The following is a 16875-nucleotide window of genomic DNA, read 5'->3' as shown; positions in this document are numbered from 1 at the left end:
ATTAACCACCTGAGTAGCTCCAAGTCCTTGGTTGTACATTTTGTGGAAGGAGAAACAGAATATTGATAGTTGATAATTAAAATGATTGAAGAACAAGGCAAAGGAATTAACAATCTGGAGGCGAGGGAGGGTAGAGAAAGTTGTTTTCATAAACAGGAAGTACGGGAACAATTCCTAGTCCACACTAGGAACTCTATAAATGAATGACAAAATAAATGAACAAAAAGGAGTAGTTAAAGGGACTTTCATTATGTGGCTTTAAAAACAGGGAGAAAATTGCAATCCTGCATGGTATCCTGAAAACATATTTTAAATATTTCTCTCTATAGAAATATGAAACTGAAATTTTCACCAGCCATTTGTGTAAGCAAATTTTAGATAATGCTCATCCATAAGTCTTGCCAATTGCTCTCTATATAAAATTCACTTGGTGGGAAAACATTCAGATTACTAGATCAAAAGAGAAGTTACTAAGCCAAGAAAGAAAAACAAAAAATAAAAAATAAAGTATAAATAAAAGATTACTTATAGAGAAATTAAACTAATTTATGCAAAGGAAACATGACAAGTTCTGGAGGTTAAACAGGTATGGGGAGATCAGGTATTCTGGGAGTCAATCAGCAAACATTTACTGAGTACATACCAAGCAGTATACAATGTGCATATAATAAATAAAATTGCAAATTAACTACTATTACTATTGGCACTGGGTCACACCCTTTGCCAGCATGCTAAAATAAAAAAAGATTGTGTCATAGCAACAGATACAATTGTCAAAATCTTCTATAAGTGATTTTTTTTCTAAAAATGTTTCTGTCACATTTAATATACAAAACATGACCTATGTGAAGTCAAGTGGTAAAATTTAAATTAAAAGCATTACATTTAATGCAACTGAATAATTTATGAACAGCTCAGAATTATGACAATTTTAGAATTATGTTATGGAATGATTTTATTACAGTAGTATCTAAGTGAATGCATTATTTTAGCTAATCCTTTTATTTACCTACAAAGATTTTTATATATTTCTATTTGTTTTAGTGGCATATGTCCTATACTGAATTAATTTCAAAGTGAAATTCATGATGCATATCGAAAATTTTACCTATCACACTGTTATGACTATATGGCAAGAAAAGAATCTTTAAAAATATGCAAATAAAAGTAAGTAGGAAATCATAAAACAAAAACTAAAGAGACCTTTCATGTGTCTTGAATTAAACCTAAGGGTTTTTTTTTTCCAAATACATTATATAAAACTTTATTTTTCCTCATATAGGTGCTAAAAGTTTTTTAATTCTAGGAGCTCTAAGGAAACAATTAATCATTTTTATAGCACAAAAAAATAGTGAGTACTTCTATTTCTTTATATTCTACTCAAGTAAGCCTCTGGTGACTACTTTGAGAGAGGCAATAATAATAACAACAATAGCAGCTAACACTAATTGAGATGGCCTAATGCCAAAAAAAGAACAAATAATAGAAATGGAAGCCCAACAAAAGCAGTTTAAGTTTAGGGCCTATACTCTTCATCACTATTCTATGCAGTCTCTTAAAGATATTTCCTGCCACTTTACAATGAAAACTTTAACACAAAAAATAAAAATTCCCATTCGAACGACTAAGAAAAAATATGACAAACATGGTAAAATAAAAAAGCTATAGTGTAGGTACTATTTAAAGGAAAAATAAAAAGAGAAAAAACAGACTGTTAACCTTATTTTAAATAATCCTATTACACAGAAAGCTGTGGGCAGCTCAATGTTGCTTTCATTTGGATAGTGCACTTCAAAAACACTACATTATCATCACTGACTAATCCCCAACTGTCTAGTCTCCAAATACTTTTGCATTACAAAATCTTCACTCCCACACTACAATAATCCATAAAACACCTAAATATTCTGAAAGAAAGCAAACAAAGGAATTAAATTGCTTATAATGTTTATATTAGTTCCAAGTCTGACCTACTGGTTTAAGTTAATTTGGTTAAGTATCTAACACAAGAGAAAACCTATCATTCAAATGTATTTTAAATCTGCCATATAGTTAAAATTCTGAAGTAAATGTGATTTTTTTTTAAAGATTTATTTATTCATTCATTTTTTTATTCATTTATTTAATTATACAATTATTATTTAATTTAATTTATTAAATTAAATAATTTAATAAATTATTTAATTTCTGGGTACAGTCAGAAAGTGCAGGAGGGTGAGAGAATTCTCCAGAGCCAGAGCGGGTAGCAGAGCAGGCAGAAGGACCGAAGTACACTGCTGAAGGGAGCAGCGGGCTGCAGGAGAGGTCTGCGCACCATGTGGGACCCTCCTCCGGTGGCCAGGGAGCAGCTGGGGATCGAACCGGCGCTGCAGAGGCTGCGGGCAACTTCGCAACCCAGCGCTCAACCGCTGCGCCACCGGGGAGGCCCGGTAAATGTCATTTCAATCTACTTGGAGTCAGCTGAAAAATAGGGACTCATTTCCACACAATTATAGTCACTATTTTTCTATTAGTATCCTAAAGTTAATGATTCTTCTCCCATAAATTTCAGTGGGATAAGAATCACTGACTAACCAGTTCTAGTGTCAGATAGATCATGCCATTCCTAAACTTGACATGTCATTAAAAAGTACTTAAATTTTTTGCTAGCTACATAGAACCACAAAATCAGAAGACTAAGAAGAATTTTAAAAATTATTTAATTCCTCTGCCTTCATGCCGGAACATACACAACCAAGATTGTGTTAAGTCCAACACTAATATTCCCCCTATGTAATTTTACAATTACTTCAATAGGAAACCAAAAATAGTGGAGTAATATAGAAAGTTTTGAAGGCAAGCATGACCTATCTGTGTGTAATCCTGCTTATACTAACTACTGGCAGAATGACCTTGAGCAAATTACTATAAGCACCCAAGGTCTTCTTTGTTGTCCATAATATGAATACTTCAATCACTGAACTTTATCTAAGGATTAAGTAAATTAACAGGCACATTGTAATTATATTGCATTGTACCACTGCCGATTTTGAATAAATGCCATTTCTTTCTCTTAAAATAATTTCCCAGCATTTCAGAATGTGGTACCGTAAAAGTAATTGGTCAGATCAATCATCCTTCAAATAAAAATTATGAAATCTTAACCAAAACAACACAATTTTTCAAGGTTCTGGAAAGTGATCAAATGGAGATAGACACTGGAGAGATTATCATTAAAAATAAGGAAGACTATCAGATGATATTTGCATGTTTGTATCTTTTTGGCTAAGCAGAGATCTCAGACATTTTGCCTTAGACTCCTTAAAAATTACTGAGGACGTTACAAAAGGGAAAAAAACTACAAAGATGTAAATTCATTTAAAATAATGAACTCGGGCCTCCCTGGTGGCGTAAGGGGTTAAGACGCAACTATGAAGCAGTCAGCAGCCACTACAGCATGAGTTGGATCCCCAGCCAGGGAGGTGACCAACATGACGCAGCAGACCTCTCCTGGCTTCCCTGCTGCTCCCCTCAGCAGTGTATTTCAGTCAGTCTGCCTGTTCTGCTCCCTACTCTGTCTCTGGTGAATCCTCTCCCACCTCCCCCCCCCACCTCTGGCCTATACCCCAGCTCTTGTATGCATAACTAAATAAATCTTAAAAAAATAATAAAACAATGAAATCACTATGCATTAAAATAGTTATAATATCTTCCCAAATGAAAATATTAAACAGAAGGGTAGGACTGCTTTACATTTTGCAAATCTTAATAGTTTTTAAAAGGGTATTCAAATTCTCTTTATCTGTGTATTCATTCAATCTTTGCATCAATTGTTCTGACTGAAGTGTATGAAGAAAATTGGCTTCACAGACATAACTGGAAAAGGACACTGAAAAACTCTGAAGGACCAAAAGGGTTCCTCAGACCACACCATAATTGCTGATCTAAGGACACTCTAATCTGTGTACAACTCAGGTCTGCAGGATGGAGGGCTTATTGGATTTAGGCAACAGAGGACAAAGTTAAAAAATGGCAGGGAAATTTTAAAACTGAGTCATCAACTCTGAAAGAAGCCAGGAGGGTAAACACCCAAATCTGGAGGGTAAACTCCCAAATTTGCCTATAAACTCTGCTCCAAATTTTGACTAGCTGCTAAATCACTGATGTACGGTGGAGACTCCAACGGCCAATGACATAGGAGCTTGAAAGAAAAGATTTCAACTGCTGTTACAATTAGAAAAAGAATGGAATTTTAATCCAATAAAGTTAACAACTTGCTAGGATTGAAAAAAAAAAAAAAAAAAACCTCCTCAGTGGAACACTACAGAAAGCGCTCTCCACTTTCTATTCAAAATACAAAACAGGGTTTCCCTGGTGGCACAGGGGTTAAAGTCTCAGCACTATCAAGCTATCACCAGTCACTGCAGCATGAGTTCCATCCCTGGCCAGGGAGGTAACCCGCAGCAGACCTCTCCTGCCTCACCTGCTGCTCCTCTCAGCAGTGTATTTCAGTAAATCCACCTGTTCTGCTCCTCACTCTGTCTCTGGTGAATCCTCTCACCCCCTGTACCTCTGACCTACACTCCAGTTCCTGTGAGCATAAATAAAAAAATAAATCTTGAAATAAAAATACAAAAGCAAAAAAAAAACCCACAAAATTACTGGACACACACACATCTCAAAAAACGAATAAAAACCAAGAAAGCATGACCTCTACTCATGTGAATATAATCAACAGAAACCAAGCCAAAGAAGACCTGTCACAATCGACTTTACCTATAATAAATACATACAAGGAAAATGTTTGCAAAACAAATTTAGAGGTGAGGAACTGGAATTTAAAACAAGAATCGGAAATTATTTTTGAAAATGAAATAGAAATTCTGGAATTTCTATTTGGAAATTCCAGAAACAGAAATTTTTAAAAGTATAACTAAATTGGAAAATACTTCAAGTGTGTTGAATGTTAAACTGTAGACAGCAGGAAAAAAGTAAACAATTTCAAAGATAAATCAGGAGAAATTAAGTAAACAAAGACTGAGAACACAAACTAACAACCTATGAACAGCATTTAGACGTCATATATAATTTAAGTCGCAGAAAACTAGAGATGGGAGGCAAAAAATACTTGAAGAAATAATCACCAAAACTTTCCCAGTCTGAGAGTACAGCTCAGTGGTAGAACATTTGACTGTAACACTTTCCCAATTTGGTGAAAAACAAAAAATTTTTATATCCAGTATTAGCCTAGATAAGTAGGACAAATACAAAAACACACTTATGCGCGTAATACTTAGATAGCTTAAATAGAAAGATCAAAATCTTGAAAATGGCCTGAAAGAAAAATAAAATAAAACAAAAATAGGAAATTAACTTCTGATGAGAAACTAGAAAAAACAGAAGACAATCAATCTCCATCTTTAAAGAACTGGGATGGGGAGACTAACCAGCAGTCAGAATTCTTCAATAAAACTATTTTGCAAAAAAAAATTAAATGAAGATATTTTAATAAAAAAGAAAATGTGTAGCCAGTCAACAGTATAGCAATTAAAAAAAATTAAATAGAATTATTATTTAATCCAGCAATTCCACTCCTGGTTATATATCCAAAAGAATTGAAAGTTAAGGATTCCAAGAGATATTTGTACCCATATTCACAATAGCATTATTTACAATAGTAAAATGTGGGAACAATCCAGTGTCCATAAGTAGATGACTGGATGAACAGTGTGGTATGGAATAAAAAGAGATATTTGTTCTTTAAAAAAAGAATGAAATTCTGACATATTCTACAACACAGATAGACAATGAAGACATAATGCTAAGTGAAACAAGTCAGATACAAAAGGAGAAATACTGTATAATGCCACTTATAAGAGGTAAAATTCATAGGAACAGAAGTACAACAGTGGCTACCAGGGGCAAGGAGCCTAACAAGGGGAGCTACCAGGGGCAAGGAGCCTAACAATTGAGGAATTTCAATTTAAATTGATGAAAACACTCACTTATGATAAAACAACAAACTAAGAATTTCCTCAGCCTTTAAATGATACCTACAAAGCACTGAATATTTCCCCTAACACTGGGAAGAAGGCAAGAATGTCTACTCTCAACGGTTTTATTCAATCTTACTAAAGATCCTGGTTAGTGTAACATGAACAAATAAAAGGTACAAATTGAAAAGGAAATAAAATGGTCCCTATTGGCAGGCAACATGATTATGAATGTAGAAAATGCAAAAGAATTAACAAAAAGATTAGGAATCTTAATGTTTAACCAGGTCTCATGATAAAAAGTCAAGATACAAAATGTTATAGTATTTATTTAAGCATCTTTAAATGAAATCAAAAAACAATCATTCATAACTGCATCATATAGCATAAAATACTTAGTAATAAAATTAACAAAACATACACCAGACCTCCAACAAAAACTGTAAAACATTCTGTTAAAATTAAAGATGAGTGAAATAAAAGCTATGCCATGTTTATGATTGAAAGCTTCAAGTCACTTCTCTGAAAAGCAATTTATAAATTAAATACAATCCCAGTCATGGTCCCACCATAATCATAATTTGGAACTGAAAAGTTTATTCTAAAATTCATAATGGAAATATAAAACAATATGGGGAAACAATGAAAGTGAGACTGTATTCATTAACTAATTTCAAGACATGTAAACTATTCAGTGGTTTTTAACTGGGACCATTTTACCCCTTAGGGGACATTTAGTAATGTCTACATAGATATAGATTTTTAGTTACAATCACTGGCATCAAGGAGGAAGAGATCAGATACTACTAAATAGTCCATAATGCATGAGACAGCCCCATAACAATCTGGTCCAATATTTCCATAGTGCCAAACTACAGAAAAGACAATGTGGTATTTATATCAGAATAGTCAGAGAGATTAATGGGACAGAATAGAGATTCCAGGTTACCCCTTAGGCAACAATTCAATGGAGAAAATGTTTTCAACAGAAACTTCTAGAACATATCCATATGCAAAAAATTGAATTTTTACCACTTTATACCATATACAAATTTAGTTCAAGATGGATCACAGACCTAAATAAAAGCTAAAAGAAAGCATAAAAAGAGTATCTTTACAACCCAGGAAAACTAAGAAAAAACTTAAAAGCAGAATACATAAAGACGCCTACAACCAAATAAAAATTTAACACAACATAAAATTGGTCAAAAAACGAACACACATTTCCAAAGGAAGACATATGAGTAGCTAATAAGCACATGAAAAAGTGGCCAAAAACAATGTATTTCTGAATTTATAACAGAAAATTAAATACAATTTAATCCCACAAACTACATACCCATTATGATAACTAAAATTGACAAGTCTAATACCACCAATGTTGGTAAAAATGTGGAGTTACCCAAACTCTCATACATTGCTGATGAATGGGTAAATAACACAAAAAGCTTTAGCAATTTCTTGAAAAGTGAAGTAAACACCTATCATTTGATCCAGTAATTTCATTACTAGGTATTTACCCAAGAGAAATAAAAACATGTCTACAAAAGATATGATACAAGAAGGTTCTACTTTATTCATAATAGCCAATATGTGTTATCAATAACTGCAACAAATTGTAATTATATTCATACAATAGACTACTTAGCATATATAGAAAGATACATGCAACAACCTAAAATATCAAAAATATCATGTAAAAGAATTCAGACACAAAGATATTTAACAAAATAAAGCAGGTAAGTTTTGTGCATTACAATGTATGCAAATTTTCTTCTAAAAAATCTAATGGAATGGAAAGTAAATAGAAGTACTTCTGAAACAAAAAATAGCAGAGTATCAATTGTTGAGACTAAATGATGGGCACATGGAGGTTTATACAGTTTTGTGTCACTTAACAACTATTCAGTCAACTACAAACCACATACACCACATTCCAGGCAGACTATACCATATAGTCTAGATGTGTATTAGGATGTATCATCTAGGTTTGGGTAATTACACTCTAAGAAATTTCACAATGATGAAATCTCTACTTATTCACTTCTCAAAACATATCTACATTGTTATGCTATGCTGTACTATATACATTTAAAATTTTCAAAAATTAAGTTTCTAAAAATAATTTCTCTTAATTCCCTCAGTGAAGGAAGAGAATTGGTTATCACTGTATTTCATATAAATTAAAATCTATTAAAGCATTTAAAAAACTTTCTATTCTGAATAAGCCGTCCTTTACATTTTCTTTACTGTTATTCAACAAGTACAGTTCAGCCTTGAAATATTAATGTTTTCCTTATTTCTTATTTATAACTATTTGTAGAAAGAAAAGGATTGGAGAGAGCTCCTTTAACTCTTACTATGTAACTAGCAGTATGCTACCTATTTCGAATATATTATCCAACTTAAAATTCCAAAACTGGATTTATCATCTAAACTTTTAATCTCATGAGAGTTCATGTTCAATGGCAACAGGGATCTTATTTTCACTATCTCTTCAGGTGTCACACACACAGCACCCACACTTTAATATGTGTACACATCAGAGAACTAAGGAGTGTCAGAATTCATAAATACCTAGTTTAGTTCTATCTTTGGTAGTGAAAATTATTTCCCACTTGTTATATCAGCTTGTTTTGCTTTAATCTTACTGGCATCTATACCAATTTTTGTTGTTTCAAGTGAAAAGAAAAATCTGTGTTTGAGAATTTTATTTTCTGTATTTGATATTATAAAAATATTTTAATATAGTAAATCAATTTACTGTGTATGTCATTGTATCTTTAAATGGTGTATGATGTCTAATATGCAGCATTGCTTCTTCTGCTTGTGGATAAAAAGAAAATTTCAATTTCAATTCTGTTAATACCACCATAAAGCTAAAAACTAACAAATATTGAGAATTTAGAGTTTCTTAGAGAGGAATAAATTGCAAGTAATAATTTATAATAAGGGGCCTCCCTGGAGGTGCAAGGGGTTAAGCACAGCACTATGAAGCTATCAGCAGCCACTACAGCAAGAGTTCAATTCTTGGCCAGGGAGCTACCCACATGGCACAGCAGACCTCTCCTGCCTCACCCACTGCTCCCTTCAGCAGTGTATTTCAGTCAGTCTGCCTGTTCTGGTCCCCACTCTGTCTCTGGTGAAGCCTCTCACCCCCTGCACCTCTAGCCTGTACCCCAGTTCTTGTATGCATAAATAAATCTTTAAATTTATATATATAATTTATAATAAAAAGAATCAATTTTAGTTCAAAAGAATTTATCTAATAAAGGAAGCATCTACATAAGCCTAAAATCAAATTGGTATTTCTTTTTTAGTGCAGAAAATCTCAGAGAAAACTCTTCAGTAACTGCTTGGGGTGTGGTATACGAATATTATCAATAATAGGTTAGAATTAGATTTCTACCTCAATTTGAGTAATTTTCTCACTCATAAATATTCTCAACATATCAGTAAGGTTAAAAAAGGTGGGGAGAGAGAGAACAAATATGAGCTATATCACAAAACACAAAATCAAGTAAAACAGCTGCTAACAATAGTAAGATAGCTGTAAGACCAAAATTTTTTCTCATCAGTTAAGAAAAATATCCAAGAAATTGGTAACTACAATTTGTCTAACATTCTAAGGGAGAAGGCAAGAGAGAAGAAAACATCAGGAGAAAGAAATAAAATCACTCACAAAGAATGACATTATACATATGAAATTTTATTATTTAGAACAGTTCACAATTTTCTTACATATCTTTTGCCACAGATTTAAATCAAGTTCTTCCAGATGTCATTTTGTGTTCATAGATTATACATTAACTTTAAAAAACATTTAATTCAAATGTAGTAAGCACTGGGCTTCAAAATAGAAGTTTCAAAGTAAATACTCATTTAGAGACACCAGCAAATAGATCTGACCTTTTCAAGTGGCTTTTCCAAAGAGTTTCCAATCAGTTTCCAGTCATTCAAGACCTCTTCAACCTTGGAAATAAACCTAGGGAGGAGGCAAAATAAATTCTAAATATGTAACAGTACATTTTTCCTTTTGTTATACAATTTTGTTAAGAGGTATTTTTCACATTTTACCATTTTTATCAGACACTACTCAGTTGTTTGATACTTTTAGTATAACCTTATGAGTGTGGAATAAAAATAGAAGTAATCTTCTTTAGCCCAAGAATTCTTAGATTTTGATTTTTTTAAATCTATTGCAATCCAAAGGCATCCTACCCTCTATAAAATATAAATTAGGGGTTACTAAATCTATATATTCAAATGAAACAGTACATTTGGGGCAGAAGTAAAAATGAACAACTTACAATGATACTATTAAAGATAATTATGAAACCAATAATTTCTTCCCTACACTCAAAATAACTGTGCTATCTAAATGAACTTTTCCTTTAATGACACTTAGGAATTTTTGATTTTACCTTCCCATTACTCCCCCCTAAAAAAAATATCATTTGGGAACTTTCTTAGCAAAATAAGACAAATTTTAAGAATTAGCTCACAAGAAACTGAAGTATTCAATAGATTAGGCAGAAACTATTATCTAATCTTTAAATTTAAAGATCAAGGTGGCCTATCAAAAAGAGAATGAATTTTGACCAGCAACATGATTAAGTAGCAGCAGGTGATAAATGTCAATCTCAGTACTGTTAAACACGTATTAAAAGGCACTTTTAGAAGATTTGTTACTAATCTATGATGCTGTTTCCTATCAGTATGATGCAATCTATCATCAACATTGCTCTCCTAAAATACATACATCGCATTGCAAAAGTACAGTTAATTCTAGTCAAAATATATTCAAAGGCATCAGGTTTTTTTCCTTTCAGTGAGAATATAAATTAGTAGTTACATTTCTGTTGTAATGACAATAATGATAAAACAGAGTTTTTGATTCAACTGAACACTAACTCATCTGGAAAATTAAAGGCCATATTAATTAACAGAGTAAATTCACTTAAAAGGCAATTATCAGTTTTGAAAATGAATGCTCTAGAACTAAATTAACATGTTTACAAAAAAATAAAATTTAAAATGTATATATGAACAAAGTTTGCATGTGAAACATATACCGTATTTAAAAAGAAAAAACTGGCAACTACCCTTAATGTCCAACTGCAGCAAACAGTTGTAAATTAATAGTATATACACCCATTCAATATATGACCATAAAAATCATGTTTTGAAGACTATCTGAGGAAATATGAAAATGATTCTATGTTAAATTAAATGATTCTATATAAATAATAATATGGTTTGATACAAAAAGTTGACAACGCACAGATTACAAGAAATTTTCTCAGCATATTAATAGTAGCTATCTCCTAATGTATTAGGATTACAGGTAATTTTTCTCTTTTTTAACTCTACTATAAGGCATTATTATTATAATAAAAATAATTTAGTTTTCACAGTAAAAAAAGGAAAGCCTGTTTTATGAATTCTATCACTACTAGGTAAAAGAGAATAACTGAACTTTATCCTGCCAAGTACTGAGATTTGTTAAGAAAAACTTAAAAACTTTGTACCTTGTTGTTTTTGATTTTTACTTTATTATAATTAGTCTTTTTCCTGGTCCCTTATTTAAGTTTTCTAAATTCCTGCTATGAGTGAGACCATCTGGTATTTTTCTTTTTCTTTCTGGCTTATTTCGCTGAGCATGATCCCTTCCAGCTCCATCCATGTTGCTGCAAATTGCATGAGTTTATCTTTTTTGATTGCTGAGTAAAAATCCACTGTGCATATAAACCAGAGACACACTGGGGGGGAGGGGAGGACAGAGTAGGATCAAAATAAGGGGGGTGGGAATTGTATGGGGACTATAATCAAGATGAAAATGCATACACTGTGCAAAATGGAAAATGATGTAAAAATTATATAAATTAAAAATAATTTTAAAATTTTAAAAAACAACAAAAAACTTCACACCTGAAAGTTCTCGAGATCTTAGAGTCATTTCCTGACTCCTCATTCTATATTAGGTTTCTTTATGATATACTCAACACATCAGATTTCTTTCCCTTTTTAGCTCTTATTTCTACTGTAGTTACAGACTAATTTGTATTAATACGTGATTAATGTCTATTACTTCCATTAGGTTATACATTCACTAAAAGTGGAAATGGTCAGTTTTAATTGACTACCACTTCCCTAATGCAACACACTGTGTTTAACCAATGGGTAACCAATAAATATTTCTTCAATGGACAAAGACAGTTAAGAATTTCTACTTAGACCTCTAGATAAACTGTCTTTATGACTCATTACTAAATGACCAGAACTTTCATTCAAGACTTCAGTCTTTTTGAATTCCCAAAACACCAGATATGCTCTAGAAACTAAACATACTTTGTGGTAGTTCTCATAACTGTGTTAATAATTCTAAAGGATTTAACATTCTACTTCAAGACATTTTAAATATTTAACTAGGGAAAGTGATCCGTTTCCATTCAGTACTCTGACATTTCCTCACTCCCACACTCCAAAAGTTACATTATTCTGCCTTCCAAAATCAAGTTATTATTTCAAATTCAACAGGTCTAAAACTGTACTCTTTCTTTGCCACTGTCTTACTTTTATTCTTTCAGGCAAAAAACTGCAGTTTCATGTTTGATTCTTTCAAGTTTCTATTTCATCAAATGTACCTATCTAAAACCTGTTTGAAATTTTCTACAATCTAGCCTCCTATTTTGTTGTTTTCTTCAGTCTCCAAACTACCAGTCTAACTACAAGTCACAATAAGTGCCTCACCTTCATTTTATTTCACCTCCTGAAACAACTCTCACCACTTTGCCACTCTAAAATCCTGGTCTCTCACTGATAGTCTTTAATGGTTCTTTTCTGAGTGTATTCTCCAGGTCAGCAGCATCACTTGGAAACTTATTACAAATACAAATTTTGGGGTCCACCTCCAACATAAAGAATCAGAAACTATGATTCTGATGCGCACTTCAGTTTGAGAATCGCTGGTTTCAAAGTCCCAAATCCAAAGATTCCTTTAAGAATCTTTGGAAGCTGTCCATAACTAGGACCTATCTTCCTTATTAACCTTACTTCCTTTCAACAGATAGTTGTTATCCAGTGAAAAAATTCCCAAAGCTTCATTTTCATTTGTCTCAGCTCATGTCGGTACCTTCTCATGTCTAATCAACCACTGTCAAGGTCCAGCTCATTTCCAGTTTTCTATGAAATTATTTCCAATTATAATCCACAACAGCATCATTCTTAAACTGCCTTTTTAAATAGTATCAGCTGACTTACATTTAAGTATTTGCTATTTTGTTTTGCTTGTTTTTTAACTTTAAAAAAAATTGTTTTTCATTCCTTTGCATTAGTATAGTTTTGGACACATAATACCTACTCTATAAAGCCTTGCCAGCGTGGTTATGTTTACTAACTTTGGTTTTTTGGAAGGGTATGCATGTCAAATTATTGGGGCAGGGATGTTTTATATTCTCCTATACCATCTAGACATGATGTCCACAATTTCTTTTCCCAACCTGGAATATCATAAAATGCTGTAACAAGTTAACTACTGCCCTCCTCACCAGGAAAACTACAGGGTCTCTGCAACAACAAGCAGAAAACTTCTCAATCTAAACTCTCTTCCACAAACTTGACTTTCAACTAATTTCGGTAATATAACCGGTTCTCTCACGCAGCTGTTCGATGGAGTTTGACAGGCACGGAAGCCTGGGCACTTTAACCACTGAAATGTAACAACTTGATGTAGATTATCTTTTTAAAAAAGGTTCTTCTTTTAGGTAAGAATGGAGTGAGGCAGACATAGAAAACCACCAGTACTTATGGCCAGAAGAAAAGCCTCCTCTGAAAAGTGTGTGCCGGGGAGGAGGAAAAAAAGCAGCTGCCAAGTTTACTACTGCTTAGGATATCAAAATGATTTAAACGGAAACGAAAACTGGAACGGAAGTGGCAGCTTGGGAATTATCGCTACGTGGGGACAACAACCAGGAAATCAAAGATCTGAAGAAAGTGGTCTAAGAGTAGAGAAAACAAAACTTTTCCTGAAAGCTAGACTCTCGGGCGTCGGGCTCATGGGGGAGGACGAGGACTTGTCAGACGGGAGACCGGGGGAGAGGTCAGCAGCTGACCAGAGAAGGGGAGCGCAGAACCCCAGGCGCTCAGGTAAGGGCTTGCTCCGCAGAAGCGGCGTCACCTGTGAGCTATTTATGTCGGGAACGCGACTTGCCAATACCCGGGCCCAAGGTGCTGGTAACCAAAGAGGCAACTCACCTTTCCCATTCCGAGGCAGTAGTGAAATCGGTGAGCTCAAATACCTCGGACTCGGGCTGCGGGAAGGGAAAGGAAAGAAAGATATTGAGCCCGGGGTCGCTGACGCGGAGGAGCGAACTTGGAGATACGAATACGTAGGGAGCAAACACCTCACCTCGCTGTCGGCCGCCATCTTGAGAAGCGCCGGGGGCGGGCGCTAAGGCTGCCGGGAAGATAAGCGGGGACGCGGGGAGGGAGCGGAGGGCGGAGCGCAAAGAGGGCGGAGCCTCGGCGCAGTCCCGCCCCAGGAGGCCCGGCCCCGTTGGTGACCCCGCCTGGAAGTCTCCTCAGGTGGAAATACTAGATTAAAAAATAATAATAATATTGCTTTGAGGGCCTCCCTGGTGGCGCAAGGGGTTAAGACGCAAACTATGAAGGTGTCCACAGCCACTGCAGCACGAGTTCGATCCCCGACCAGGGAGCTTCCCACATGGCGCAGCAGGTCTCTCCTGACTCCACAGCTGCTCCTCTCAGCAGTGCATTTCAGTCAGTCTGCCTGTTCTGCTCCCCATTCTGTCTCTGGTGAGTCCTGTCGTTCCCCGCCCCATGCCTCTGGCCTGTACCCCTGCTTTTGTGTGCAAAATAAATCTTTTTTTAAAAAAGTCTTTGAAAAATGAAAAAAGTTAAAGTTGGTGATAGATAAGGCAGAAGAAGAATATAAGGTTAAATTAGAAAAATTAGTTAGAACGTTAAAACAATTTTGACAATGACAGTTGTTGCTGGTGCTATGCCCTGAACCACTCCTTCTCTTTTGAAACTTCCTTCTGGTTTCTGTCCATTACAGTGTCGGGAGGCTGAGGCTTACTACTGCAGTATCTTTTTAAGAGATGATCTGCTTATACCTTCATTCATATGAAAGCATTTGTTAAATACCTATTAAAAGCCAAACACTATGCTAGGCACATATAGGGATATGAAGATATACTATAAGTAGTCTTTAAGAAACTTGAGGTCTAGTAGGGAAACTGGAAGTTGCTGCACAAACCAAAAAAAAAAAACAAAATAAACAAACAAAAAAACCAATAATGGTGCCAAAAACATTTGGCAGCATCATGGAGATCAGTGGTAACATTGGCAAGAAGAAACTTGGAGGAGAACTGAAGGACAAGATGGAAGCAGCCAGGCTCTTAATCAGATAGAATAGCATATCCTGAGGCTGGGAAGTAGGGAAGTCTGACCTGTCTAATGAACTAAAAGAGGACACCTAGAGCACAGTGTTTGGGTGAAATTGGAGAAGTAGGCACAGGCCAGATCATTTACAGCCTTCCAGGCCAGGGTTGGACATTATTTAAAGCACAATGGACTCAAAAGTTTTAAGCAAGAGAATAATGGGGTCCAGTTTGCATCTTGCAAAAATCTGGATGAATAGATTGGTGGGGGTGGAGGGGTGGCAGGGAAAAGAAATAGAAACAGCTAGAGACATTTTAAGCATCCAGTGAGAGATGGTGTGCAGTCTTTTACTGGAACAGTCAGCAGATGAAGTGAACTGATTTGATATGGACTTCATGATGAATTAAATGCAAAGATCAGAGAAAAGTAGGAGCCAAAGCTAATATTCAGGATTCTGGCCTAAGCAACTGTGTAAGAATAATGCCATTTCTGAGATGAACATTGGAAGCAAACTAGTGTTTAGTTTGGCAAATGTTAAGTTTGACAGGCTTAAGAAAATTTTCAGAGGGAGTTGCAAGGAGAAAATCGGGACTAGAAATAGGATTTAGAAGCAAGGCCTGGAGTGAAGATATAAATTTGGAAGTTTAGACGGAATTTAAAATCCAAAGAATAGATGAGCTGATTTAAGAAGAGAATACGGAAAGAAAGAGGAGGCTCAAATCAAAGCCTGAAGAAATTTTATAATGGACAAGGGAAGAGTATCCAGTGAAAGAGAAAGAAGGAGCATCTAGCGCAAAGGGAAGAAAGCAAGAAAGAGTGGTAGCACAGAACCCAAGAAAGGAGAAAGTTTCAAGATAGTAAAGATTGACTGCTTGAAAAAAGCAAGTAAGAGAGGTTTTTATTTGACTTTATGGCAGAGGATAGTAGATATGTTTGTTTCTCTCCAGATAATCTAAGAGAGAGAGATTGGTGATAAAGGGGCATTGAAAGAGTTGAAGTTCTTGATAAGGTGAGAAGGGAGAAAATCTATGGAACGGGTGGTCACACAATTCCAGGAGGAAACATTCATACTACATTCTGAAATCTGGCTGCAGGAGGTGTCACCCACAGAGAACACCTTGTGAATAGCAGCCCCTTCCTGTCCCCTCCCACCCCCTCCCCACCCCCAGCTCTCACTGGATGCTTTGTGTAGCTAGGCAGTACCAGGAATTCAGAGCATCTATAGTAAGACGAAATGAAAGAGATGTGATGAGGTTGATCTTTTTTGAGAAGGACATAACGGGGATGGGGGGCGGGAGGAGATGAATGCTAACATAGGAAAATTAGTCCTTATAAAAGGGAGTTACTTGTTCCCTTAATATTTTAAGATTCCCAATAACTGAAATAAGTCTCTGGGTTTTAAAGTCAGACAAATCCATGTTCCATATTCAGCCATTCATTATCTATATGACTTTGGACAAATTACTTAACTCCTCTAAACCTCAGTTTTTCTTTAGCA

The 16875-nt window shown here is 34.9% G+C and overlaps 2 protein-coding genes across 5 annotated transcripts in view; one reads left to right on the top strand and one right to left on the bottom strand.

Annotated features, from left to right (window-relative positions):
• RAB3GAP1 (RAB3 GTPase activating protein catalytic subunit 1) overlaps positions 1–14424 on the bottom strand; it is a 77667-nt gene extending 63243 nt beyond the window's left edge. Inside the window, exons 1-3 of the mRNA XM_037523274.2 lie at positions 14383–14424; positions 14229–14284; positions 9882–9957 (exon numbers count right to left, since the gene is read on the bottom strand). Of these exons, the coding sequence (XP_037379171.1) occupies positions 9882–9957; positions 14229–14284; positions 14383–14400 (150 nt within the window). The 5' untranslated portion in view covers positions 14401–14424. The remainder of the gene's footprint in view (positions 1–9881; positions 9958–14228; positions 14285–14382) is intronic.
• The window catches only part of MAP3K19 (mitogen-activated protein kinase kinase kinase 19), a 73312-nt gene continuing 70356 nt past the window's right edge, over positions 13920–16875 (top strand). For 2 of the 4 annotated variants that reach the window (XM_054699678.1, XM_054699677.1), the window contains exon 1: positions 14518–14789. In XM_054699678.1, the coding sequence (XP_054555653.1) occupies positions 14698–14789 (92 nt within the window). In that variant the 5' untranslated portion in view covers positions 14518–14697. Of the gene's footprint in view, positions 14121–14517; positions 14790–16875 lie in introns of those variants that run through there. The other 2 variants (XM_054699679.1, XM_054699680.1) reach the window with 2 other exon arrangements.

The sequence above is a fragment of the Talpa occidentalis genome, unplaced genomic scaffold, assembly GCF_014898055.3.
Source record: "Talpa occidentalis isolate TD23 unplaced genomic scaffold, MPIMG_talOcc4v2.1 talOcc4.3, whole genome shotgun sequence".
Lineage (NCBI taxonomy): Eukaryota > Metazoa > Chordata > Mammalia > Eulipotyphla > Talpidae > Talpa > Talpa occidentalis.
Note: the sequence above shows the minus strand (reverse complement) of the source record. Positions and strands in the feature narration are given on the sequence as shown.